At 47.8% G+C, this 26,540-nt stretch overlaps 1 protein-coding gene across 5 annotated transcripts; it reads right to left on the bottom strand.

Moving 5' to 3' along the window:
- Positions 1 to 3,755: 3,755 nt before the first annotated feature.
- STMN4 (stathmin 4) lies at positions 3,756 to 26,320 on the bottom strand. Of its 5 annotated transcripts, XM_025394980.1 has the most exons (8): positions 25,806 to 26,320; positions 12,201 to 12,291; positions 10,884 to 10,979; positions 10,164 to 10,244; positions 9,542 to 9,750; positions 8,427 to 8,618; positions 7,684 to 7,737; positions 3,756 to 5,338 (listed from the first exon to the last, which is right to left on the bottom strand). In XM_025394980.1, exons 2-7 carry the CDS (start codon positions 12,211 to 12,213, stop codon positions 7,717 to 7,719), a joined length of 612 nt encoding a protein of 203 aa, XP_025250765.1. In that variant the 5' UTR covers positions 12,214 to 12,291; positions 25,806 to 26,320; the 3' UTR covers positions 3,756 to 5,338; positions 7,684 to 7,716. The 5 variants fall into 5 exon arrangements, with proteins under 5 accessions (XP_025250765.1, XP_025250764.1, XP_025250766.1 ...); XM_025394979.1 differs by lacking the exon at positions 7,684 to 7,737; XM_025394981.1 differs by lacking the exons at positions 7,684 to 7,737; positions 10,164 to 10,244.
- Between the last annotated feature and the right edge of the window lie 220 nt (positions 26,321 to 26,540).

The raw sequence follows: 26,540 nt of genomic DNA on the forward strand, positions 1-26,540 counted from the left end.
GAATAGAGTTAAATCCAAGGACAGAAAGTAAACCAAGAGAAACAGGTCTCAAGCCATGGAGAGGGCACAAAGCAGTAAACCAAATCAGAACAAAGATCAGAGACTAGCAAAGCTGAAGACTTGCATTCCTGGAAAAGCCAGTGTGGATTTAAACTGCAGAAAAGCTTTGTGTTTATATGTAAAACTGAGCTAGGTTCTCGGATTAGCTCATCATGAACAGGTTTCTCATTTACATTCAGAAGTGAAGAGTGACATGAAACATTCTCTTGGTGCACATCTAGCATTCTTGGTCCCCACCCACTCACTGGAAGCACTGTGGCTGCCTGCTCCTTGTGTCCACCGAAATTATTGCCATGCATTTCCAAAGTGCCCCCTGTGGGAAGCATTACATCCCCACTGAAAGCCACTGGTGTAGGATCAAAGGATTTAAAATATGCCTCTCTTATTTTGCCCTTTATTGTCCCCATTTCCTCATCCTGCTGCATCATCAGGGAAATCCAAGGGCCCTTTTCTGTATACACTCTTCCTGGATGATGAGTTCACTTACTCCTGTGGCTGCAGCCACGGCCTTAATGCCCATTCTGATGCCCACCCCTACGTCTCCAGCCCTGCCTCTCCCTTTGTGCCTATTCAAAGTCTGCTCATCCTCCAAGGCCCAGCTCAGATTCTGCCTGCTCCCCTAAGGCTCCTCCAAGGATTTCAGCTGACAGTGACCTGTCCCGCCTCTTGCCCTTGGAGACACTGCCTAAGGCTTAGTTCTTAACTGTACAGAACTCATCCAACTGTGGTCATGATGGGCCTCCGAAAACCTGTGATTAGATTTAGTCATTCCACAATGTATATCTACGTCCAAACATCATGTCATACACAATACATATGTATAATTTAATCTGCCAATGTTAATAAATAAATAAGATATTTAACAACCAGTTGGAATGGATGCCAGCCATAGTGAAACTGCGTTCCCAAAGATTATGGCAGTGAGAGAAATCTACCATCACTAAGTCCATTTTGCTTCTAACTTCATAAGCTAACTGCCCTTGGTGTAGGCCAAACTAACTATGGGAGGGATTCATTTTATAGTTTAACTTTTAAAGCAAGAATGATAATAGTTCCTTCCTGAAACTAACCCCTTCCTTGTTCAGGACCAAAACTGCTTTTGTGAAACTAATGAAGGGCCACAACGTTAGAATCATGATAGAAGCCTGGACTCTGCATAGTTAAGTGATAACCAGCCATTGTTCCCTGGCTTGCTTACTGCTCAAGTAGCTGGAGGTCACAGGATTTGTGACTTCCCCACTTGCTCCTATAGATAACATCACTATTGGAAAACCTAAGACTGGTCTTTGAAACATTTTCCCGACTTTTGCATTCAGGCAGACCAACTGAGACCAGCTAGACCTGAACCTGAGACTCATGCCAAACAGCTGACTGCACAGGGCCTATGACCCCCACTCAGAAATTGACTCAGTGCGTGAAGACAATTCCAACACTCCTATGATTTCATCCCCCATCCAGTTTGCAGCATCCCTTCTCTAGCCCCCTGCCCACCAAATTATCCTTCAAAAACCCTAGACTCCAAGTTCCTGGGGAGCTGAATTTGAGAAATATCTCCCATCCTCCTTCTGGGCTGCCTTGCGATAATTAAATGTTTTCTCTGCTGCAACATGCCTGCCGTCTCAGTGTACTGACTTTATCTGTGCAGCAGGCAAGAAGAACCCACTGTGCTACAGCAACCATGAAGTGACGGTTTGGGGGCCCCTGTGGCACCAAGTTTGAATCCTGTAGTCTTTCTGGATTGTGGGGAGGCACAGAGACTCCCAGGGGAGGGGCTGCATAGCTGGAATGGCAAGGTCATCAGCCAAGCAGAAGGACACTGGATGAATCAAGACTGACAATAGCTGTAAACCACTAGTTTGACCATCCTGGCATATACCAACTTGACATAAATTCTGCCAATGACCAAAAATAATTGAAAATGAGGTTAAAGCTTATTAAATCTTAAAAAAAAAAAAAAAAAAAAACACCTGGGGAATGATTTGCTAAAATGTAGGGTCCAGGGCCTGAGGAATTACTTGTAGGGTCCAGGGCAACACCCTCAAAAGATACTATAACTCTGGGTGATTATTTCCTTTCCCCAACACCCGAAGCAAAGAAATCTACACTTTAACAAGCTCTCAGAGGGATTCTGATGTAAATTGAAATTTTAAGAGCCATGGCTTTGGTAGTTTCATGTGTGTCTCAACTGATTTGTAAACTCTTTCAGTGCAAGAATTGCTTTTTAATGCTTGGAAGCTAGCCCCATGCTGAGCACATAATTCGAGTTTTCAGTTTTTAGTGTCAGGAGCTGGGGATTATTCCAGTTCTGGGGCTGCCTTGGATGTGGGTTTTAGTCTCCTGTATAATCTTCATCAGCCATCTCCATTCTGAGTCTTACATTCAGTGCTGCAGTAAAGTCCTCACAAATGAAGCTTTCAGATAAGACCCCAACCTCTCTTTCCACAGAAATGCTGCTCTTAATCCCATCCTATATGGTCATTCTGGAGTAGTCACTGCCTGAACATGAAGATTAATAAACCTGATTTCTGTTTTCAAGGGACATCATGTCTAAGAGATGGGAGGGATAGGTACACAAATAATTACACCATAACCTAAGTATATAAGAAATATAGAAACACTGGCAGAGTCGGGAAACTTAATATCTGGGCTGAGTTTAAAAGAAGGAGTAGTAATTAATTCAACCAGGCAGCGAAGAGCAAGCCAAGCAAGGGAACTGCATGGGCAAAGGATGGGAGTGTCAGTCAATATGGTTTATCAGAGAATGGATGGCCAAGGGCAGGAGATGGATGAGAGAGAGTGCTAAGAACAAGGCTTCCTCTTGGCCCGGGGTATTCCAGTGGGGAAATGGAGATGCTATGGGTAAATTTGTGAAAATAGACTCTTGAGGCCATCCATGTGCTTGTCTCTGTTTGCTCAGAAAAAGTTGATTCTTGATGGAAAGGCCACAGCCTCTCTTGCTTTCTCAACCACAGCAGCTTCCTAAAGTCTCCTGGGCTGCAGCCTGGATCCTGGCTCTGTCTCCATGTTGATTCTAAGGCAGTAAACTTCAAAGGGTTTTGACGGCCAGCCCCCGATAAGAAATGAACTTTATGCTGTGACCGACACATACATACACAGAATATAAAATTGAAACACAATTTCCATGAAATAATGCCTCCATTATCACCTGTCATCCATTTTAATATTGTGTTTTTCTATTCTAATCCACTTAAAAAAAAAAAAAGAAAGAAAGGTTGGGTGGGATCCACTAAGTTGATATCAAGATCCAGTGAGTCACCACTCACAGCTTGAGAAACCCTATTCTGGGACCCAAATCCTAGTTTGGAGGTGTCAAGAAGCAGCACACTCCAGTGGCTAAGAATATGGACTCTGGGGAAAAAAAAACACCCAATTCAAGTCCCTGTTCTCCCATTTACTGCCTGTGTGACCTTGCCAAGTTACTTACCCTTTCTAGACCTCAATTTTTTTTGTCTGCAAAATGGGATGATAAGAGTACCTACCTCCTACAGGTGGTGTGAAGATAAGTGAGATAATATAGATGTAAAAGTCCAGAAAAGTGCAGGGCATCTAGTAAGTGCTGCTTAAGTTAGCTGCTGCCATCATCATCATCATCATCATCATCATCTTTGATCCTCCTGTTATCTTATTTTAAAATAAAGCTAAATAATAGTACCACTGGTGAGAAGAGGGGAAAAAAAGGCTATACCAAAGGGTTTATTTGCAAAGCTGTACAAAACTACATAGTGTGCAGAGCAGAGTAGGAAGAGGCCCTGCGATCCGGTTAACACAGGCAGCCCCTGCACTCATGTTTGCCGGGGAAGGGAGGAGAGGAGCTTCTTTTCCAGCCATGGTTCAGTCCTGGAGACCAAGACTGCTGGGTCTGGATGCCTCCTTTGCCTTCTACTAGCAAACAGTTTATTTCCTTGCTCGCATTTTCTAATCTACCTAGAATCTCAAACTCCCAAAGCATGGAGGAACTTCTGCTATGGTCTGAATGTTGCTGGCTCCCCCAATTCACAGGTTGAACCCTAATCCCGACACTACAGACTTAAGAGATAGGGCCTTAAGAGGTGAAATCATGAGGACTCCACCCTCATGAATGGGATTAGTGCCTTAAAGAGGCTTGAGGAAGCCCTTTTGCCCTTTCCTTATGCCATGTGAGGACGCAGCAAAAAAGTATCATCTTTAAAGCAGATGGCAAGCCCTCACCAGACACTGAATCTACTGGTGCCTTGATATTGGACTTTCCAGCCTCCAAAACTGTGAGCAATCAATTTCTGCTATCAATGACCTAGTCTAAGGTATTTTGTTATAGCAGTCTGAATGGTTGTGACTAAGACAACTTCCTTCTTACAATGCATCTTGGGGACCATATTAGGATGTGAGTTCATTGAAAGGAAGATTGAGTTTCTTTTCTCGTCAATTTAGTGCATGCTATCCAATCAAGATTAGCCCACAGGGGGGATTTTAAAAAACAAAAGAGAAAACCTTTCAATTATGCCAAAGCTTGGCATGATTCAACCCACCTCCCCCCGGCTCCAGACGCTCGAATGGCAAAATTAAGGAAGCAAAGGGGCATCTGCCATCAGATGGATGAAAGCCAGATTTCGAGAACTTTTTAACAATCACCCAAAGGACACATTTGGGAAATAAAGCACTGGACACTTGGAGTCAATGTTTCATTGGTCATGATGATCAAAAAATGATGGTTCACACACACACACACACAGACCTCATCCCACCTGCTGCAGGGCGGAAGCGACACCTCTGGCCCTCACACACCCTCTGGCTGGGCTCTCTGGTGCACCCTGCAGCCGCTGCCCCACCCAAGACTCTGTCCTTCACCCTGAAGTTCTACTGCCCTGGTTTTCATCTCCCCTCAACACGGTACCTGGAGGCTCAATGTCCAGGTAGAGATGTGAAAATCAGATCTGTGCTGGGCAGGGTTGCAACGTCCTTGAGCTCTTCTCCATCTCCCTTTCCCAAACTCTCTCCTCTCCCCTCTCCCACCCCATCATTGTTCCCCGGAAACAAATAGGATGGCTTCACTGGTCAATTCTTAACATGTACAAACACCAAAAGCAGAGGAAACGCCCCTTGGCCACCCCCCTCCCCCCAAACCCCAGTGCTGGGAGTGCAGCCGGCGGGCGAGGCTGCCTGGAACGTGGAGCTGCTGGAGCTGTCCGGCTGACCTGGAAAGTTCTTTGGCCTCTAGGCTTTACCTGGAGGCCTCTTCCTTCAGCTCCTTGTTTTTCCTCACCTCCTCGGCATGCTTGTCCTGGAAAGGAAGGGAGGGAAAAGGGCAGGTCACACAAGGCTGCCCCGGGGACAAAAAGGGAGGCCAAGGGGCAAGAGAACCAAAGGCAAAGAGTGGCCACCACAGGCAGTGAAGAGCTGTGTCTGCAAATGCATCCTGAGAGGGGCAGAAGGTGGCAGGTGAGGCTGGTAGGAGGCAGGGGGTGAGCCTACTGGTGCTGCCCCAGGGAGCTCAGGGGCCTGTGGGTATCAAACTGCGGCAGGGGCCCACCTTACAGTGACCCTGGGCACCCCCCCCAGCCTCTCCCTCCCTTACCTGGCCATTCTGTGGTTTGGATTAGATTGTATAGCTTGACTTAATATAAGGAGCTGCTGGGGGTAGTTTGTGCCAGAGGAGCAGGCAGAACAGACAGGCCTCACTGCAAGCATCTCCTACAAGTCACATGCACTTGCCTGCTGCTTCTAGTTTTCATCCACCTCCTTTGCGAGAATTGTCTTATCCCTTCTGGTGAAAGATGAGGACTCTTTGATTTTACTTTGTTATTATTTAAACAAAAATAGAGATGGGATCTGGCTACATTGCCCAGGCTGTTCTCTCACTCCTGGCCTCAAATGATCCTCCCACCTCTGTCTCCCAAAGTGCTGGGATTACAGGTGTAAGCCACTATGCCCAGGTGTGGACTCTTAAAGTACAAATCGACAGAAGAATTTTGAAAATGTTGCCCAACTCCAAAAAGTGGACTTTCTTACACCTATCTTAAGAGAACCTTCTTTTATTTCACAGGGTAGAGCAGCCAAAGGATGGTATCTGCCTTCCAAGGCCCATCTGCGGAGGATCTTGGCTGGCTCACTTCTCCAACCAGGCCTCAGTTCTCTGATCTTTAAAGAGAAGGGCACAGACAGGAGGCTCTTTCACCCCTCAAGTTCTGTGATGTTTAGTGTTCACCTGCTCACTGTGCAGATTGCTGGGTTCTCTATTAGATGGTGACTTTCCTGTGGGCAGGGACCACATCTTTCTCTTCTTGGTATTTCCCAGTTTCTACTATGGCGCCTTACAGATGGCAAGCGCTCAACAAATGTTGTTCCTCCCAGAGCCTGGCACTATCACATCCAGATGACAGAATCAGCCTGAAGTAGACCCACTGAGACAGCCCAGGTTTTCAGGATAAACTATAGACTACAAATCTGTCCCTGCAGACACCCTAGAACTTTCCGTGGTCTAGGAGTGAGGAGTGGTGTACACAGGGCAGGGGTTCCCAAACTTTGGTACATATCAGCATGACCCAGAAAGCACCATTCCTAGACAGCCAGGGTTAGTATTCTGGGGAAGGATCCAAGTATCTGTATTTTTTAATTTCATACCAAGCGAGTCTGGTACATGGGGTAAGTGACCCACACAAACACTGGCATAGCAGGCTTTGTTGAAGGTGTCCGTGGCCTGGTGCACAGGTGGACAGGGCAGAAAACATACACCCAACTCTCACCCAACCTCCTGCCTCCACCAGTGGGTAAAGGGGAGAAAGGGGGCCGAGGTCCCAGAGGGATGCTGCTCCCTCAAATGTCTGCTCTGACATCACACCTCCCTGAGTCTACCCTACCTCCACAGCTATCACTCTACAATATGGACCTTTCCAACCTCTCTGCCTCTGAATCTGCTGATCTCTCTGCCTCTGAATCTACCTCCATTCTTGGGTGAGCTCACTGGGCAGAGCCCTAGGTTCTGCACTCCCTTTCCTTGGCCTCCAAAGTATCTCTTGATGACAAAAGGCTGGCAGGACAATCATGGGCTGGTCTCCCTGAACCACTTGGACTTGGAGCCAAAGAGCTGAGTGCTAGTCCTAGCTCCACTGCTTATTAGTTTCGTGACCCTGGGCAAGTCATTTGACCTTTGTTGACATGTTTTTCTCATCTGCAAAATAAGGATAACACCTGTCCAGCTTGCCTCAGGGACTTGTTGTGAGGATACTGGCGAGAGGAAATGAAAGTGTTTTGCAGAGTCTCTCACATGCTATATCCTGGGTTGGGTGGAGCCTCAGTGATTTGTTTTGGGTCTGGTCTCAGGGCCATGCCCATCTTAGCTCAACCCCAGGTTTTTGTTAAGAGTTTGCTCCAGGTCATCCCTCCATAACTGGGGAAGCCTGAGGGCCGACCCAAATCACCTCCCTCCCATGTGGCACTTGGTGGAGGCCTTGCCAAGTTTCACAGACTGGTGCATCAGAGCACAGGGGCTGCCTCGTGCTGGCCAGTTCCAGGGCCTATGCAACATTCAGACCCCTCGTGAAGAAACCAGATCCTTCTAGGACCTGTTGCCAAGGGCCTGAGACTCTAGGTGGATGGGCAGGAAGGAGCGGGGACCACGCTGCTCACCATGGGACGAGGCCACCGATCAGGTCCCGGGAGTCACCGCGCAGCAGGCGGTTCCTGGAAATAAAACACAGAGCTGGAGCTCTCCCAGGAGCTGCAGGAGAAACTGGGGCGGCCTTGAGACTCAGGAAATGAGGCCAACGTGTTCTCAGCAGAACGGGCTGATATTCTGCTGACACACAGAACCAACCCCGGCCTCATGTTTCTCATATTTAGGTGACACCGTTCCATTTATTGACAAAAGGCAACATTGGAAGGACCTTTGACTCACTGGGTCTGTGTCAAGAGGTTTAGAGAGAATCATGTTTCCTGCTCAGTGGGAATCTCAGCTCATCATACCCATGACTTAGAGCCGAGAGCTCAAGAAAGCATCTTTCCTTCCATTGAATTAGTCCATTCAGGGATGAAGCTAGGAATGCACACCTGCTTGTCTATCTCTACTCCTTTGTATTAGATAGGCTTCTTCTAGAGAATCAGACATATACTCTCCCTAAGGCAATGAAGGATTTTAATTGTGTAACTGTGCAGAATATCCCCCAAGGAAACCTTGAGTCTGGTTCCTGTTTCTTGCCTCTGACTTCCCGGATCATCCTTCGGAACTCTCTAAGGATCCTGCCTAAGAGAAAGATCCCAATTTTTGCCCGAGGCTGCTTCCTGCCTGAGATGATCAGTAGGTCCCTGTGTACTTGCTGCAGAAGGAAAACAGCGTGTCCCAGGAACCTCCTCTCTAGCCAGGGACCCCTCACCTTCTCTTGCAGCCGTTCCAACATGGCAGCGAGGTGGGCCTCCCGGTTCTCCTTATTGGATTCCATCTTCTGGGCCAGTTTTTCCTTGGCCATCTTGATGAAGTTGTTGTTTTCCTCAATGGCTTTTTGGATCACCTCTCTCTCATGTTCCCGTTTCTCTGCTAGGTGTTTCAGGAGCTCCGCTTCCTGGTACTGGGGAAGCATAAAGGCAGAAGGGGGCCCTTCACAGTGAGTGCGCCGGGGTTTATTTTCACCATCATGGCTGAAAAGCTGCACACCTGGAACACTCGCCTCCCTGGACCTGGTCCCCAGCCCATTAGCAGGAAGCAAGGACATTTCCTAAATTCTCCCCACCACTTTCAGAGCCTTCCATATTCTTTGATTTTTTTTTTCCCCAGCCTTTTCCTAAATACCTTCACGGCCCTTTTGCTCATTGCCATCATTCATTCATTCATTCTTTCATTCATTCATTCGCGAACCCTAAATGATCTTATACTATGTGCCAGGCACTGGTCTAACAGCTTGGGGTAAAAAAAAGTCTCATAGAGATAAAACATATATAAATCACTAAAACCCAGACTAGTGTAGACATATGCCTTAGGGTGTAGACAGGATGCACTGAAGGAATTCACGATAGGGGATTATTTTCTGATTGAAAGATGAAGAAAAGTGACACATAGAATATGGCATCAGAATCAAGCCATGAGCATCCGTAGAAGGCACAGAAGGCATCCCGGGCCTGGAGATGCACTACACCATGATCTACTCTCCCTCCTCCAATGAAGAAGCTCTTTCCTTAATTCCCTAGCCTTTCCCTAAATCCTTACTATTTGTCAAAGTCTTATTTTTGCCACCATGCATATAGGGCCACCTCTTGGAGGAAGGTGGTGCAATGTCCTATCCCCCTAACCAAACTGTGAGCGCCGAGAGGTCAAGGGCGTTTAGTTCTTTGTTTCCCTCAATGGTGCCTCATTCTCCACCGCACACTCGGGAGATGCTCCCTAAATACTGCAGATTGGTGATGAGCTTACCCCAGCTCAGTTCCACCACCTGTCTTCTCCACCTCCCTCCCCTTTATGCTGAGAGGGAGGAAACAAGGAAAGGGCAGCATGTACCTTCCTTCGCTCCTCAGCCGCTTCTAGTTTCTTCTGGATCTCTTCCAGGGATGGGTCTCGCCGCCTGGGCAGGGAGGCGTTGAACTCGGGCACCCCATCAAAGGAGGGTGGCTTCAGGATGACTTCGAAGGACTGGCCCGAGGTGCATTTGTTCAGCTCGATGACTTCCATGTCGGAAATGACGCACCAATTCAGGTCCACCGTGTCCGCTACAGAGGGTAGAGAAGGGGTTGCTCATGTCCTGAAGAATGCACAGGCACCCAGCCAGCACGCAGCGCATGCGCACGGAAGTGGGAGAGCTGGGGCCCCAAGCAAGCTGGAGACTGGGGTCTGGCTCAGTCCTGCACCCTAGTACCTAAGGGCGATGGCCTCTGACGGGGCTGAAGGAGTTTGTAGCCACAGTGAGGCTTCAGCCCCCAAGAGTAGGGGGCCCCAGGCAATGTGATTTCCTACAACGCTGGCTGCTTTTGCCTTTGCTTCCCCCACCAGCCTCCTCTGACTGCTGAGCTACTCAATTTATCATCTGTGGTGACAGGCAGGGGTGCATTTCAGCCCCGCCCACCCCCGGCCACTGCCCATCTGACGCTCGGCCTGCGGAACCCCTCCGCTGCCTCCCTCCTACCCTGCGCTCTTCTTTCTCTCCAGTCAGCACTGTCTTTCCGCTGGCTTTCATCCTTCCTCCTACACTGTCTCCCACACCAGCCTAGACAGAAAAAACAACCTCAGGTCATCCGAGCATGCCTGTTCCTCGGTGCCAGACCAAACCAAACCCATCCCTGCTTCTAACCAGGACATTAGGAGGTGACCTGGTCCCCGAGCACCCCTGGTGAGGACGTGGCCACCCAGTGCTCCTTGCTGGTGTCTTGGGGCTGTCTGGACTACAGGCCCCACACAGCATGGCTGTCACAGAACTTCCTCTTCCCACCTCTGGACTCTCCCAGAGCATTCTCTACCCTTCCCAGAGGAGACCTATTGACCTGGAAACTGACTCACATCGTCTCATCTTCTCTTCTGGTCTAGATGTTCCCCACAGGCAGAATCTCTGTCTGGCTCAGCTTTGCATACCCCCCAGTCCCGATTTGCTGGACGAATGCACAGAGGTGACAAGATCCAGTGCACTCTGGGGGCGCCTGATGCAGACCTTCGTGGCCTCCCCCTAGTGCCCAGGCTGCACCACTGCAGCTCAGACCCTCAGGCTCACCCGCTGTGATTTCATCGGCACTGGGAAGGAAACTGTGTCTGGGGATGAGAGTTTCACTGAACTGGGGTCGGGGTGCAGGACCCATGAGGACAGGACACAGGGCCCCCCGCCCCTCACTTTCCTAGCTGAGCCTTCACTGACCTTCATATTTGTAGGAAGACTTATTCAGGGGATCGGCCAGGAAGCAGGAGCAGAACAAGGAAACCAGCGGAAGCTCCTTCATCTTCTCTTTGTAGGCTGCGGAAACATCAAGTCAGGTGAGGATGACGCCTCTCCTAGCCTCAGAAGCCAGCGTTCCCGCGGGTCTGGGGCTCTGAGCAGCCCAGGGTTCCACAAAGGCACTCAAACCACGCAGACCCATGCCGAGGCTGGGGATCCAGGCCTTTTGCCCTGAGCCGTGCTGTTCAGGATCCCTGTGTGGGATTCGAACCCACTCCTGTCTCCTAGGGAAACCTGAGCCTTCCAGAGCATCAGATCCTTCTCCACAGGATGTCTCCTCCCCTTCCAGACCAGAAAGCAAAATGCACTCATGGAAAGGTCCCAAGCAGCAGTGCCTCAGCTCTCTATCCCCCAACATCTGCTCCAGGACATTCGGATTCTTTTTCTCCGGGACACAAGAGACCCACACTCCATTCTACTCCAAACACTTGGCAGCGCTGGCCTGCGGGGTTAAGGAGCTAGATAGGAGGGGGCCGTCCTCACCACCATCCCTGTAGTCTGCCCCTCATAAGGTCAGGCTGTGAGCCTTCTCTGACCTTTCCAACACAGTGCACAGAGCCTGGGGGTCGCTGGTGTCCCCAAAAGTTGGAACATATCCCCCCACCTTCTAGTCTATCTGTGTTTGGGATGTCAGGGGCCAGAGCTGCCCTGGCTCCTAAAAGTCCCTCCCCCTACTGCCCTGGGGCCCGTGTGTCTGGCTGCTCCGACTACAGCCCTTAGCTGACCCCTACCTAGCACAGCGCAGGTGTTCCCCCCATCCTCATTTCCTTGTACAATTTTTTGTTGAGATGAGAGTCTCAATATGTTGCCCAGGCTGGACTCAAACTCCTGGGCTCAAGTGATCCTCGTGCCTCAGACTCCTGATATCAGGGACTATAGGCATATGCCACTACACCTGGCTTCCTTTTACAAATTTGAAAATACATGTAACTGCAAAAATAATATATAGGCATCATAAAGTCTAAAAAAAAAAACCACATATACAGATGAGCAAAAGGAAGAAAATCTTAGCTGTGACACATCCCCCACCACTTGCTCAACTTGTCGCTTATGGCGACAAGCAGTGGTGTGCCTTCTGCCACTGCCTGCATGTTCCCATGCCTCCCATCACTACCTGCACCGGCTTCCCCACCCCGTGTGCTTCCCGCCAGCTGTGTACTTCCCTGCTTCTGTGAGTACATGTTGGGTGAGGGCAGAGGGAATAACCTATGCCCCATCACACATGGTTTTTGTACCTACCAGCAAGGGTCATGTTTCTGGGATCTGGTGGCTGAATCTAGCTGAAAGTCACAGAGTGGGTCTGTCACCAGCTTAGGACGCTGTTGCCAACCTGAGAAAAGGGGAGGACAGGATTTTACCATCGATGGATTAGACAGGTTATTCTCATAAGAAAGGTCTTTATACACTGGGGAGGGAATCTCAGGGGTACCTCATTTGCTCTTCCTCCAGGCCCTCTCCCCACCAACTCTTCCTGGGGGTCCCCCACCCCACCTCCCTCCCACATGACACTAAACAAGCTCAGATTCCATGCACTAATGATACTTCATAATTGGCTTTCCAATCTCAAGCCCCCCAGCGCATGCAAGCATGAGTTTCCCGAAAACGTATGGATCACGGGTTGCTCATCTGTCTCCTTCCGTAGCTCAAGAACCTGGCGCAATTCAAGGGTTAGAGTGAGAGGCAAATCCTCTGGCAGAATCAGCTGGGAGGCATTCATAAAATAACTGTGTCCTGAACTTCTCCCTGCATACGCCCCAGAACTCTTTGGGCCAATTCTGATATGGGATGAGAAGGAATTGGACATAGGATGTTAGCAGGCCTCTTCAGATACCTCTCACCTTCCCTTTCCCGAGATGACTGACCTAAGCTGTGTTTGACCCTATTTAAGACAATCCGGGACACAGGAAAGAAAAACATTAAGGAGTCCAGTCGTCACCATGGGGCCAGCACACTGCCAGAAATCAGCATGAGGAATTGCCGTGGGGCACAGAGATAGGGCTCCACACCCCCGGAAGCCTGGCAGGGGTCCCTGGTGTCGGTAGCACCTGAGCGGTGCCTTGAGGATGAGTTAGAATCAGACAGAAGCTAGCAGGAGGGCATTCTACAAGGGAACATCATGGCCAAGGGTCAGGGTGAGAACACCGCTCAGTGTCCATGGGATCAGGTCGAGCTGGTTGACACTAGACCAGAAAGTGGGAAGAGGAGGGGGCGGGGCAGGAGACGAAAGAGGAGAGGCAGGGAAGGAGCAGATCTGGGAGGATCAGAAGAGTGGAGGTGATTGGAACCCACGAAGGCTACTACCAAGAGAGTGAGGAACGGCCAGCAGTGAGTGGCCATCCTCAGGACCATTTGATCCTCGGTCACCCTCTGTGGTCACTGTGCCAGGGGAGGGTGGCGAGAGCCAGCAAGCTCACTGCCTGCATCCTCGCCAACCAAAGAGACTCTTAAAGCCCCTTGCCTTTCTGTGCTGGCTGGGGACTGGCAGGAGGCGGCAATGGGGCAGTGAACTCAACTCTGGCTTTAGGGCTAGACCAGTGTGCGGTCAAACACAAGCATCACCTCTCTTACCAGCTCTCGCTAGTCTTTTTCTCCATCTTAATTGTGCACAGAGCTGTACAAATTAAATGAGAAAAGCCCATGCATAGCATCCAGCAGACAGGAAGCGCTGAATAAATGTTAGTCTCTTTGCCCTGTATTTTGCATCAGGGCTGCTACCAGGTGCCACACGCCCGCTTCAGAGCCATTACCTCTGGCCCCGCAAGTAAGGACTGTTGTTTCCATGTGCAGATGGGGAAACTGAGGCTCGGAGGGTTTATGTGCCTGCTCAGGATGATGCAGCTAGCAAGTTAGAGTGCCCATTTGAACCGAGGTCCAGCTGGACTTAGAGTGCTTTGTTCTCCTTGTTCTCGTTGTTGTGCTTTGGCGCCAGAGGCCCCTGTCATTGCAGCACAATGGGTCTTCTTTCTACAGAACTAAACTGGTCCTGACGGTACCAGTGAGTCCCTGAACAGAGAGGCAGGCCTGGTGCCTGCATGCGACTTCCCTGGTCATGACACCCCATCCCACAGTCTCTGCTCATGGCCAGGCTGACTGACAAGTCACAGTGAGTAAGCCCTTGCCAGAGAGGCAGTGGCCTTGGACTTCTACCTGGGGAAAGGATCAGAAGTGGAAGCGCAGATTGGTGGAGGGGAGGTAGAGAGGGATGCCTGAGAAAGAAGGCAGACTGAGTAGGAGCAGGCAGTTGGAGTCATGGAATGCGCCCCCAGCCCAAGCTAGAAATGATGATAGGACCCTGTGCTCAGGGAGCACTCTACACCCACCACATTATCCTCGTCTAACTTTGCATGAAGCTGGCTTAAGCTGACAAGACAGGCATCATCAGCTTTGCTTTCAGATGAAGAATCTGGGGTTCAGAGAAGTTAAGACGCTTGCCTGAGGTCACACAGCTCTAAGGGTACAGAGCTGAGTCTAGTCTCCAGGTCTCTCAACTTGTAAACTCTTCTACTGTAACCAGTGGAAGAACTAGATACTCACTAACGCTTTCTCTTGTGGTCCTGAGGACTCACAGAAAGCCAGCCTGGCCTGGGGATATGAGTTAACTTTAAAATATGTAGCAAGTGCTTTCTACATGGAAGGACATGGGCTAGGAGTTTTAGGAACACAGAGAAGGTCGGAAAGCCAGAGAAAGACGACCAGGGCAGGAAACAAGAGATGTTGTAGAGGTGGGCAGAGGTATGCATGGTCATGGTCAAGGGATTTGCAATGGAGACCTCTCAGTGTTACAGGGTACGGACTGCATGTTAAAAATGTGTATTTACCGAGCAGCTGCTATGTGATAAACTCACTTCAATTTTCATAATAGCCTCGTAAGGTAGGAATTACTATCCCCATTTTATAGAGAATGAAACTGAGGCTCAGAGAAGCTACGTGCCTTTTCAAGGCCATTCAGTACAGTCGGTTAAATAATGTCCCCTACATACACACATCCTCATCCTAACCCCCACAACCTGTGAATATGAGCTTATTTGGAAAAAGGGCTTAATGAAGGATCTCAAGAAGAGATCATTCCTGCTTGCCTGAGAAAGCCTTAAACCCAGTGGCAAGTGTCCTTATAAGCGAGACAGAGAGAAAAGAGAAGGCCATGTGCAGACAGAGGCAGAGATGGGAGCAAGGCAGCCACAAGCCAAGGAATGTTTGGGGTCGCCAAAACCTGCAAGAGGCAAGGACAGATCCTCCCCTGGAGTCTTCAACAGAGTTCAGTCCATTGACATCTCAGCTTTGAACTTCCAGCCTCCCAGTTAGTGGTAATGTGATACAGTAGCCCCGGGAAACTAATGCCCTCAGGAAGTACCTAAGCCAGGGCTCAACCCCATGGTTTTTTTCACCTCAGGTACTAGCATTCATTCATGGGCTGACTTGTTCCTCAAGATGATCTGTGTGGCTGGGCGCGGTGGCTCATGCCTGTAGTCCCAGCACTTTGGGAGGCTGAGATGGGTGAATCTCTTTGAGGTCAGGAGTTTGAGACCAGCCTCACCAACATGGTAAAACCCCATCTCTATTAAAAATACAAAAATTAGCCAGGCATGGTGGCACGTGCCTGTAGTCTCAGCTACTAGGGAAGCTGAGGCAGGAGAATCACTTGCTTGAGCCTAGCAGTCGAAGGTTGCAGTGAGCCAAGATTGTGCCACTGAACTCCAGCCCGGGAGAGAGAGCGAGACTTCATCTCAAAAACAAACAAACAAACAAACAAAAAAAAAAGAGTGATCTATATACTTGTGCCTGTGGGTCCATGGGGCCCTTATAAATCCTCATGCCAACAGTCACATCATTTCTTTTGCACTCAAGACCCAAAAGATATGCCCGGGGGACATTCTGAGAAAGGACACAGAAGATAAAAAGGTGGGAAGCACAGAGCACAGAGATGCAAGGAATCTTTGCCACTGGGTGGCACCAGCCATGGCAGGAGACCCAACTTTATTCTTAATAACCTGCAGCATCTGTGCCCAGTGGGGCCGGTCACATGTGCCTCCCCAACACCTGGCCTGGTTGTGTGATGCTAGGTTGTCTTGTGGGGTTTGTTAAATGGCCATGGTCGTGTTACCATGCCACAGCAAAATACAGCCTACAATGGAGCAAGGGCCACCAAACCTCTCCTGTAACTGTCAAAGAAGGACAGTAAGGGTGTTATGCCCAAGGTCAGAGCACACAGAGTGCCAGGGATTCAGGTGGGCATGATGAAAATGAAGAGACAATAGAGGCCATAGGAGGCATGAGGCCAAGAGTGCAAGTCCTCAATGGGAGATTCTAGCCAAGATGTCAGCCAGCAAAGCAATGTAAGGCAAAACCCAGTGCAGAGGCAAACCTCCATCCCCACCCCTCAGAGGCTCCTTATGTGTTTTCTGTTAGGTGAAAGCCAATCCTAGCCCTTCGATTTCCCCTGAGGAAGACCAGGAAATTCACTGCACCCAGCGGCTACAAAGATCAAAAGAGCCCCCTCTGGAAAGTCAATGTGGCAGTCATTCAGTCAATATCCAGAATGAGAGCTAGAGCTAAGGATGGCAGGCCCTCCAGCTCCTGCCTGGGGCTCACTCTCAAGCACGTCTGATGGACACAGACTGGTTGGTCAAGAGCCAAGGTCTCCCTGTGCGGCTCAGCCCCTGTGCTGTCAGGGATTGATCCAGCAGAGCAGGTAGAGAGAGGACTCAATTTATTTACGTATTCATTTGTTTAGTAAATTCTGTGCCAAGCCCTCTGCTAGATCTTCAGATGGCAAAGATTCGAGTGTGGCCTCATCCCAGGCTGTGATGAGGTTACTATGCAATTGAGGTTCTGCAGTGCCTATCACTTTGCAATGACTCTGAACCTGACTGTGTGCCGGGGATGTGGACCGGGTTTACTCAGGAACACAGGAGGCCCATTGGGCTGCATGCAGGGTGCAGTGGGACAGAATGCTAGAATAGGAACTGGAAGATCACAGAGCCCTCCAGACCAGTGAAGGACTTTGTGCTTTATCTCCCACCCAGTAGGAAGCCACCGATATCTTTTGAATGAGGGGAGAAGGGAACAGTGATGCTGATAATAATAGCAATAATAACAACTACCATTCTTGGGCAGGAAAAGCACAACTGTTATCTCATTTTTCTGTTAGGTTCTTTGAGAATGAGGACATTGAATCTCAGCAGTTAAGTAAATTACACCATCACACAGGTAGGTAGGGGCAGAGCTGGGATTTAGGTCCTCATGTGTTTCACTGGAAAGCCTGTCTCTGTCTCTTTAGGTTCTGCTTCTAGTGTAAAAATATTCATCTGGCAGCATTCGTTTGGGGAAAAATTTAGGAGGGAAAGGCTGGCAGCCAAATAGCAGTATGGGTACAAAGTGTGGGTCGGACCTGCTGGATTGAGTTCCACTCTGAAGTTTTCACATCTCACCCAGCACTATTTTTCCATTTACAAACTGATCCATACATTTCCCCCAGCACCAGCATCTAAGAGTCTGTACAGAAAAGCAAGGAACCAGAGCTTTTTGTTGATGGCTTGAACCATTAGCATAATTGTTAAGAAATAAATTAGTGGGTGATAATCCCACCAAGCAGAGAGCCAGCCATAAGGAAACACGGAATGAGTAAGTTTTGATTGGAGGCAGACATGGCTAAGAGTGAAGTTGTAGGCTGTTGACTGAGGAGGGATCTCACAGTGGGATAGTGGGGAGAAACAGGTGCTTAAAATGACGAGATCAGAGCCCTCGATTTCACCCAGAACATTTGAATGTCAGAGATGGAGAGAAAAGGCAATCACAAGCCCGTGGTTCTCAATTCAGTGCAGTCTCACTCCCAGAAACTACATGGGACCTTTCAACGGTCATGAGACTGAGGATGCTACAGGCATTTAGTGGGCAAGGGCTGTAGAGTCTAAATGTCTTGCATTGTACACATCAGTTCCACACAATAAACAACTGTCCCTTCCAAAATGCCAATAGCCTCCTTCCTGGTGACCAAAGATTCTGAGGTCACGCAGAGAACTCCTGGCAGAGATGGGATGGATTCCAGTGTCAATGCTCTTCTCCTTTATACTTGTTCCTTCTCTGCCCCTAAACACCATCCTGGATGAGAGGGGATAGCCCACATGGTCACCAGAGCAGCTCTGAATGAGAAAGTGGATATGCAGAAGGGAGGCCCCAGCAGGGCACTTGCTTGCAACCCACACTCCAAGGCTTTCAGCTGATGTCCAGGTAATTCAGCTGATGTCCAGGGGCAGACAGAAAAGCACCACGCTCTCAGATGACACGTGGCCACCTGCTGGGTGTACGCCTGACCTCTTAGTGCCTCTGACTGCCCATAGGACAGAGTGAACAAGCCTTTTATTGGTCACTGGAAGAAATACCCCAAGAATGCTTGCAGGATGTGGTCTATTTTTGAGGGATAAGCAGATAATGCATGTCCCAGTGGCTTGAATAGAGTTGTACCTGGAAAGGGTTTCAGAAGACAAATCTAGAAACTCTGGCCAAGAATCAGGATGAATACTTCATGGTTGTGGGGGCAATGAACTCTGACTAAGGTCCTCTAGCCACAAGCAGTACAGGAAGGTGGTTCTTTAAGTCTGTGCCCTATTGTCAATCTTCTTCAAAATCCAGTTGAGGTTATATATTTACCTGAAGTTAGCTGCATAAGCTATCTAAATGCCACTTTATTTGCTTTGGGATAGAATCATGTCAGCTCAGAACAGTGCCCCTGGTTATTTCATGCTGATCAAAAGGCTCTGATTGGCAGCCATGTGTCTTCTTTGGGTTTAAAATCAAAAGGAGATAAATTATTTTTTCATGAATGTGGTTTTCATTCTTTCTACAATATTTATTGAGTATTTAATTCTGTGCCAAGCCCTCTGCCAGATCCTAAAATAACCACAGGAGTTTTTGTTGGTGGGAAAGTAAAACAGGTCCCTGGGTGGGTATCTAGAGCCATTGGAGCCTTTGGAAGCTCTGCAGATGCTCTGCAGGCCTCAGCATGGTCTGCCGCGTTAATGTGGACCATGCCATAAAGGGAGAAGGTGTGGGAATTAGAGCACAGACCAAGAAGGAACCAGTGAGACATACGGAGGGAAACTGGGCAAAACAGAACAGTGTGTGATTCACTGGGTCTGGGGAAATTGGCATTGTTTAATCACCTCTTAGGCTCTTGCTTCCAAGAGCATCAAGAGGAAGAGATGATGGGTGTCCCAGAGGTCAAGCTCTCTGCTCATTCCGCAGCCCCAGATCACCCTAGATCTGCGCTCAGCTCCTTTCTCTGGATTCATATTCTGCAGTTTGTTATCCAAACTCTCGAGTTGCCTAAAGCCCATCATGAATCAGGCCAACCAGTCCCAGGCTCCTGCCTTTTCTGATCTGTTCTGTTCTCCTGCCTCCCACTACCAGCCTCTGACAGCAGGACCCTAGGGGAGTGGACACACAGCTCTCAGTTTTAATTGATGGAAAGGCCAGCAAGCTTTGGGCTTCAGTGGGGAGGGATAGGTATGCCTATGTGTGTGTAGGGAATGGAGTGGGAGCACTTATATGTGTGTGTAGGGGATGGAGTGGGAGCACTCACGTGTGTTAGGGATGGAGTGGGAGCACTCATATGTGTGTGTTGGGGATGGAGTGGGAGTGTTCAGATGTGTATAGATGTATATACACACATATATGTGTGTGTATATGTATATATACACATATATGTGTGTGTGTGTATATATACACACATATATGTGTGTGTATATATGTATATGCAGAAGAATTAGCGTGACAGAAGATAAGTTCAGGGGCACAGACTTCCATTCTGGGCTGCTGGAGAGTGTGCGAGGCATGTGATCCAAGCGCCGTGTAAGGTCCTGGATTAAAAGCACATGAAGGCATCAATATATAAGGCAAGCCCTTTTAATCTTACTCCCAATAACAACAATGTAATTGAATAATGCTTTATGATTACATCTATAGGCATATGTGCATCTTATAAGTAATGCTTTAACTACAAACATATTCACATTATATTTTAGAAATTCTATGTGACAGAAAAAAAGAAAATAAATCCCTGTTGTCTTGCTACTTTATGCTATTGGCATTTTCTTCTAGGTTGTTTTCCCCTCTGTCTACTATTTTTACATAAGCAAGGAACCAGGGCTTTTACAGAAGTAAGGGAATCTACACTAAAAATGTTTTAAAGATAGAGATGGGGTCTCACTGTGTTACCCATGCTGGCCTCAAGCTCCTGTGCTCAAGTGATCCTCTGGCCTCAGTCTCCCAAAGTGCTAGGATGACAGGCGTGAGCCACCGTGTCTGGCCAGGGCATATACATTTTATAATTTTATTCCCCACACCAAATCCTATACACACTTAATAGATCATCAATTTAGGTAAGTGACTTGATTTGCCCAAAGTCATATGAGTAGAAAGTGGTAAAAATGGGATTTGAATTGAAATCTTCTTATATCAAAGCCCATGCAATTTCTGATAAAGCTCCATGCTATGTCCTCATATCCAAGGCCATCCTAGATGTAAGTGCAATGGATGATTGCTGATGGCATGTGATTGAAGGGCAAGCGAATACCCCATATCAGCCTGCCTTCTATGGGTGCATTCCATGCTTAAAATTCTCACCATTCTATCTATCCTTCAGCTCAGGCATTGCCTCAGAGAGTCCCTGTTAAAATGCACACACCTGACCTATCAAGTGTACTAAATTAACTCATCTTCATATCAGCAGAGGACAAGCAATGAAACTTGTAGAAATTCCCAGAGGTCCAGCTCTCTGCCCATTCTGCAGTCCCAGAGTTAGTAGGAGCCATGGAGCTCTCTGGAGTTTCCATTCCTCCCTCTTTTCAGAGGAGGAGACAGGGAGCCCAAGAAGTGCCTTGCCTGAGGTTTCAGAGAGAACAGAGCCAAGCTTCTGGCCCACATTCAACTACACTGACAGAAATTCCTTATCTTTTGCAATATTGCTCTTGTTTTCTTTATTCTTTCATTCTCCAATGCTTTGTAAATTTTATGTATTACTTTTAATTTTAGCTTTATGTTAAAATCTTTTATGTCTATATTTCACTACATTAAGAATGAAAGAGTATCTAATGATTTTATTTGTGTGAGATGAAAGGTTTAGCAACAAACCTCTCTGTACAAACCTGGTTTTGTCAGAAAGATCTGGATTTTCAGTTCTGGATTATCATTATTAAGTTCTTTCTTACATTATTCATCCAACAAATATTGATTGAGGATCTACTGTGTGCACTATATAAAGCACTAGGGATACAGTGATGATCTTACAGACACATCCCCTAGCCTCAAGATGTTTGACATTTGCATTGAGCTTTATAAATATACCAATTTTAACTAGGCAATGGCTCTCAATTTTGGTGTTTTCTTTGCTTATGACCATCATTGACACCATGTAGAGTTTTTTGTTTTATTTTATTTCTTTAATTTGATAATTTTTTTATTAGCTAGAGTACTTGTTGGAGTAATTGTTTTTCAGAAAGGGATCATGTTTTGTTTTTGTTTTTGTTTTTGAGATGGAGTCTCCCTCTGTCACTCAGGGTGGAGTTCAGTGGTGCAGTCTCAGCTCACTGCAACCTCTGTCTCCCTGGTTCAAGCGATTCTCCTGCCTCAGCCTCCCGGGGAGCTGGAATTACAGGCATGCGCCTCCGGCATGCCTGGCTAATTTTTGCATTTGCAGTAGAGATGAATTTTCACCATATTGGCCAGGCTGGTCTTGAACTCCTGACCTCAAGTGATTCGCCCACCTCAGCCTCACAAAGTGTTGGGATTACAGGTGTAAGCCAGCATGCCCAGCCCATGGTTTGTTTCTTAAGTCCTTATGCATCTGGTTTGATGGCAGGTGTAAATGCTAGACAACCCTGTCCAGGATCAATAGCTGAATTGTGTTTGTGTTGTGGGCAGACAGAGCCTTCCTGAAAGGTGCTACCCTCTATCCAACTCTTTCTGCATACTCAGTGTGAACTTTTCTCTCTCTAGTCTGGCTGTCTAGGCACAGACCCACATGGTCCACTGACACTCTGCTCATCCTCCCCTACCGGGTCTTTCATCCTGGATGTGAGCTCAGCTCCTTTCTCTGGATTCATACTCTGCAGTTTGTTATCCAAACTCTCGAGTTGCCTAAAGCCCACCATGAATCAGGCCAACTAGCCCCAGGCTCCCACCTTTTCTGATCTGTTCTGTTCTCCTGCCTCCCACCACCAGCCTCTGACAGCAGGACCCTAGGGGAGTGGACACGCAGCTCTCAGTTTTAATTGATGGAAAGGCCAGCAAGCTTTGGGCTTCAGTGGGGAGGGATAGGTATGCCTGTGTGTGTGTAGGGGATGGAGTGGGAGCACTCAAATGTGTGTGTAGGGGATGGAGTGGGAGCACTTACATGTGTGTGTAGGGATGGGGTGGGAGCACTCGTATGTGTGTGTAGGGATGGGGTGGGAGTGTTCAGATGTGGGGGTTCGTGTGTGCATGCATATGTAGGTGGGAAGGGGGCAAGTGTGCATGTATTCATTTGTCTTCCTAGAGGGACTAGAGATGTAAAACTCTGAAAAAAAAACAACAACAATTTTCAAATGGCAGGGAAGAATTTTTGGTATCCATCCGTCCCTAAAGAAAAACAGAAAAAGCAACCTTTCCCAGGCTGTCACATCTCTAAATACAGCAAATGCTAATTTAATAAGCAAACCAAATTATACATGATGCATGTTTATTTCTCAAGCTTAAAAAAATTGATTGGTTCCCTAAGTGGCATTACAAAAGTTACACTTTACATGTTGTATAATTCCCCAAAATTTCTATCCCTCCTCCCACAAAAGCAGTTTCATTTCTCCCCATCCGTGTCTTCAAAATCTCTGGGAATTCTGTTTCCAAATGAGAATCTCCAGGTAAGTATGAAATAATATAAAGATATCAGAGGGAGCAGGGGAGATAATCTTAGGGGTTCTTGAAAAATTAAGCCTTTCTTTGATTATGATCTTGATAATTAAATATCTTATTATTTAAAAGCACGAGCACAAAAGATCTGAATTTTTCCATTCCTTCTACACAGTTGGTTTAATATAGACACTATTCTCCTCCTTTCTTTATCTCTCTCTTACCTTCCTAATTTCTTTGTCCCATGTTCCCTTTCCCTGCTCAAGTACCCTATTCTCTGAACCTCAATTTGTCAATCTTTGTTGCTCTATTTTAAAAGTCATCAATCAGCCCACATCCCCCTACAGGAAAAATGTGGTTAAAATGGCCTAGTCCAGTGAAAAAAGACAGTCATTTGGCCCTTGCGTTTCTTTGATTGAACTAAAGTGAAATTTAGCTATTAAGCAGCCATCCAACCAAAAATGCAGGACACTTCCACTGTCCCTCCACCTCCAGTCGACAACCTGGCCAGTATGGACAATATGAGACCAAACTTCTCCATCTTTGATAGGTCTTTTAGAATGAAGTAACTCACTAAAGAAGGACAGCTTCCCATAAAAAACAGTATTTGGATTTAACTGCAACTTAAAGGCACTTATTTTTTGCCTGGGAATAGGGACACACAGTGTACAACATGGATAAGCCTTGAGGACATTAGGCTCAGTGAAATAAGCCAATCACAAAAAGACAAGTACTGATTCCACTTATCTGAGGTACCTAGAGGAGTTAAATTTATAGAGAAAGAATGTAGGATGGGATTTTCCAGGGGCTGGGGCATGGGAGAATGGGGAGTTAGTGTTTAATGGGTATGGAGTTTCAGTTTTGCAAGATGAAAAGAGTTCTGAAGATTGGATGCACAACAACGTAAACCTTAATACTACTGATATTTACACTTAAAAATAGTTAGAATGGCAAATTTTATGTTATGTGTATTTACCACAGTTAAAAATTAAAAAAAAAAAAGGTTGACTATCTATGGGAGTTTTTCATAGGCTTGTAGTCTCAGGGTTAGGAGAGGTAATTAGAGGTCACTTAGCCTAATGTTTCTCAAACTTTTTTGACTAAAACTCACAAAAAGTGCTACATTGTATATTATGATCCAGTATGTATATGTCATGATACGGACATATACACATATGTATGATTATGGATACAGACATATATGTACATTTGTACAGACAAATATCACATAACTGATATGTAACTGAAGACAGCATAGGAAGCATTATTTATCCTATTACGTGAGATGTGCTCTAATTATTTTCTACTTTATCTTATTTCATTTTATTAAAACAAAAAACCATTTACAATCCATAGATTGATTTCATCGTGTACTAATGGGTCTCAGCCTGCAGTTAAAACACTAACCTAGACCAATCCCTAACATACTGCAAAAACCTCCTCCAAAGCCTCCCTGGTGGGTGGCCATCCAACTTCTGCTTGAATGCCTCCAGTGTTAGGGAACTCACTCCCTACAGGGCAGCGTGCTCTATGGTAGACCCATCTAGCATTTTCAGATCCTGCTCACTCCAGAGCTGTTCCAGGAGTGGCCTGGGTGGAGCTGAGAATGCCAGGAGGGCTGGGACCAGCTGACAGGTGCTCAGTGGTTTCCAAGTGGGGTGAAAGTACAGCTCCTAGCAGCAAAGTGGAGGGTTGGGGTGAGCCAGAGACTAGGGCAGCATTGCTGGGAAACTGTGGCTTCCTTCTGTGGAGCTGCCGATCAGACCTTTTCCCCTCTGCCTTCTCACTGCTCCAGCACTATGATTATTTCCTCATCTGAAGGATGATCTCATTCCCCTAGCACCCGCCTGTGGGAGAGGTTTCCTCCCCCTGGGAGGTGGGGGGCTCAGCCTCAGGTTGAGACAGATTCCCTCATATTCCCTCTCAACCTCCCACCCATCCCTCAAGCCTCAGCAGGCCACCTCTGGCCATTCGCACCTTGTATTCTCTTGGTCTTGAGACGAGGGGTATCCCTTCCTGGGGTATTCAGACAAGGGTGCATGAACATTCCTAACCTCTCCCTCCCACCCCCATACACACACACACACACACACACGCACACACACACGCACAGAGCATTCTGGAGACCTGCCCATGTTCAGGACAACAAGACTCCACCACACCTGATTGTGTCTTCCTGGGAGAAATAAAACAAAGACAGCACCACCACGTGGGGAAGGCTGGCCGCTGGACATCAAAACCCTGGGTCCCAGGATGAGAAATTAATGATGCCTAAACTCCTGGCGAGGGTGGTGGGCTGCATAAGGACGGGGGGGCTGGCCAGGGTCCCAGTCAGTGGCCAGGGCGTGGCAGTTCTGGGTGTCTGCAGTTTTCAGCTTTGGAGCCAGCCACCTCTGGCCAGGTAGGATTAGGCTGACCTCAGGGTGGGGCGGGGCCAGGAGGAGGTGATGATCTCATTGCATCCTGAGAACCAAGAGAAAAAAGTAACCCGTGCATAGAGCTGAAGGAAAAGATGGGTGATAAAAATGGGAATGGGAGACAAGAAAAGCTGTGTCTGAGGAAGAAAAGGTAAAAACACAGGAGAGCTTCCCACTTGAAAGGGATCTTCAGGTCACAGCCAGCTGCAGGGGCAGTCAGACTTGGCACAAAACCTTTCTCTCTAAGCAACAAAACATTTTTAAGCAGAAATAACTCACCGTAGCATCTGACAATTCCCACCCATCCTGCCTCTCCTGAGCTCTGGAATAAAAGTGGCACCTGGAGCCTACCCTCACCCCTTGGCCGAGCGCCATTCTTTTTGCCTCACCCCCTTTCCCCCAAGATCTGACAAAGTTTAAATGATTGAGTAAAACCAAAGGTGACACAATAGGTGCTAGGCCCCTCGCTTCTCCCCACTGTAGCTGCTGTCTTGTTTTTTCTTTTGCCTGAAAAGCCTCAAATTAGTTGCATTTTATTTCTACTTACGTGCAGTCCAGTTAGAAGCGAGCTGCTCTCTTCCTTACTCCCTCAATTAGTGGTACCCTGGGCTTCTCTCAACATCAGCACCACTGCTCGCTCTCGCCATGACATCACCTCCAAGCTCTGTGATTGGCCAGCAGTGGGTTGCTTGGCAATTGGACAGTCTCCTCTGGTGGAGCAGGGATTGCCTGAGTGAGTAACTCTTAGCAGGCCAGGGAGTGGAAGATGATGTCAGACAAAGAGCCTGCTTTCTCTGCTGCCTGTGGAGCTGGAGAACCAGAGGGGTGAGGGCAGAGAGGAAGAAAGAAAGAGGGAGTGGTACAGGGAAGGTTGGGGGGAAGCCACAGCTTGTGAGCTGAGGGGATAATGAATGATTTCCAGAATCTTTAGGTCCTTTAAATCTGGGGGTGAGAGAATATGGAATCCAGAGAAGAAATAAAAAAGAACAGATGAACCCTAAAAATAGCTTCCTGGAGGGCTTGGTGCCTGTTTCCAGCTCTGTCAGAAGGGCTGGTGGGTTTGAACGATGACTCAGAAGGCGGGGGGTTGCAGGGACTGCAAAAACCCTAGGATTGGGAGCTGATGAGGGCCCTGCACTGGAGTCTCTGGAGAGTAAGGCTTCCCTCTGGCCACCTTTGCAAAGGTATCAGCCACATCTCTGCTGACACTAGTGGGTCCTCACTGCCCCTCCCATCCAGCCCTTCTGGGCCTTCCAGAGGGAGCCACAGGTAGGAAGGTGGA

The sequence above is a fragment of the Theropithecus gelada genome, chromosome 8 (assembly GCF_003255815.1).
Source record: "Theropithecus gelada isolate Dixy chromosome 8, Tgel_1.0, whole genome shotgun sequence".
Lineage (NCBI taxonomy): Eukaryota > Metazoa > Chordata > Mammalia > Primates > Cercopithecidae > Theropithecus > Theropithecus gelada.

Excerpts from the sequence above, each read along its gene's own strand:
- STMN4 (XM_025394979.1), bottom strand. Across the intron at positions 8,619-9,541 it reads CGGCTGAGGAGCGAAGGAAG|TACCAGGAAGCGGAGCTCCT; the intron begins GTACATGCTGCC and ends ATGCTTCCCCAG. Across the intron at positions 5,339-8,426 it reads TGGAACGGCTGCAAGAGAAG|GACAAGCATGCCGAGGAGGT; the intron begins GTGAGGGGTCCC and ends CTTCCTTTCCAG.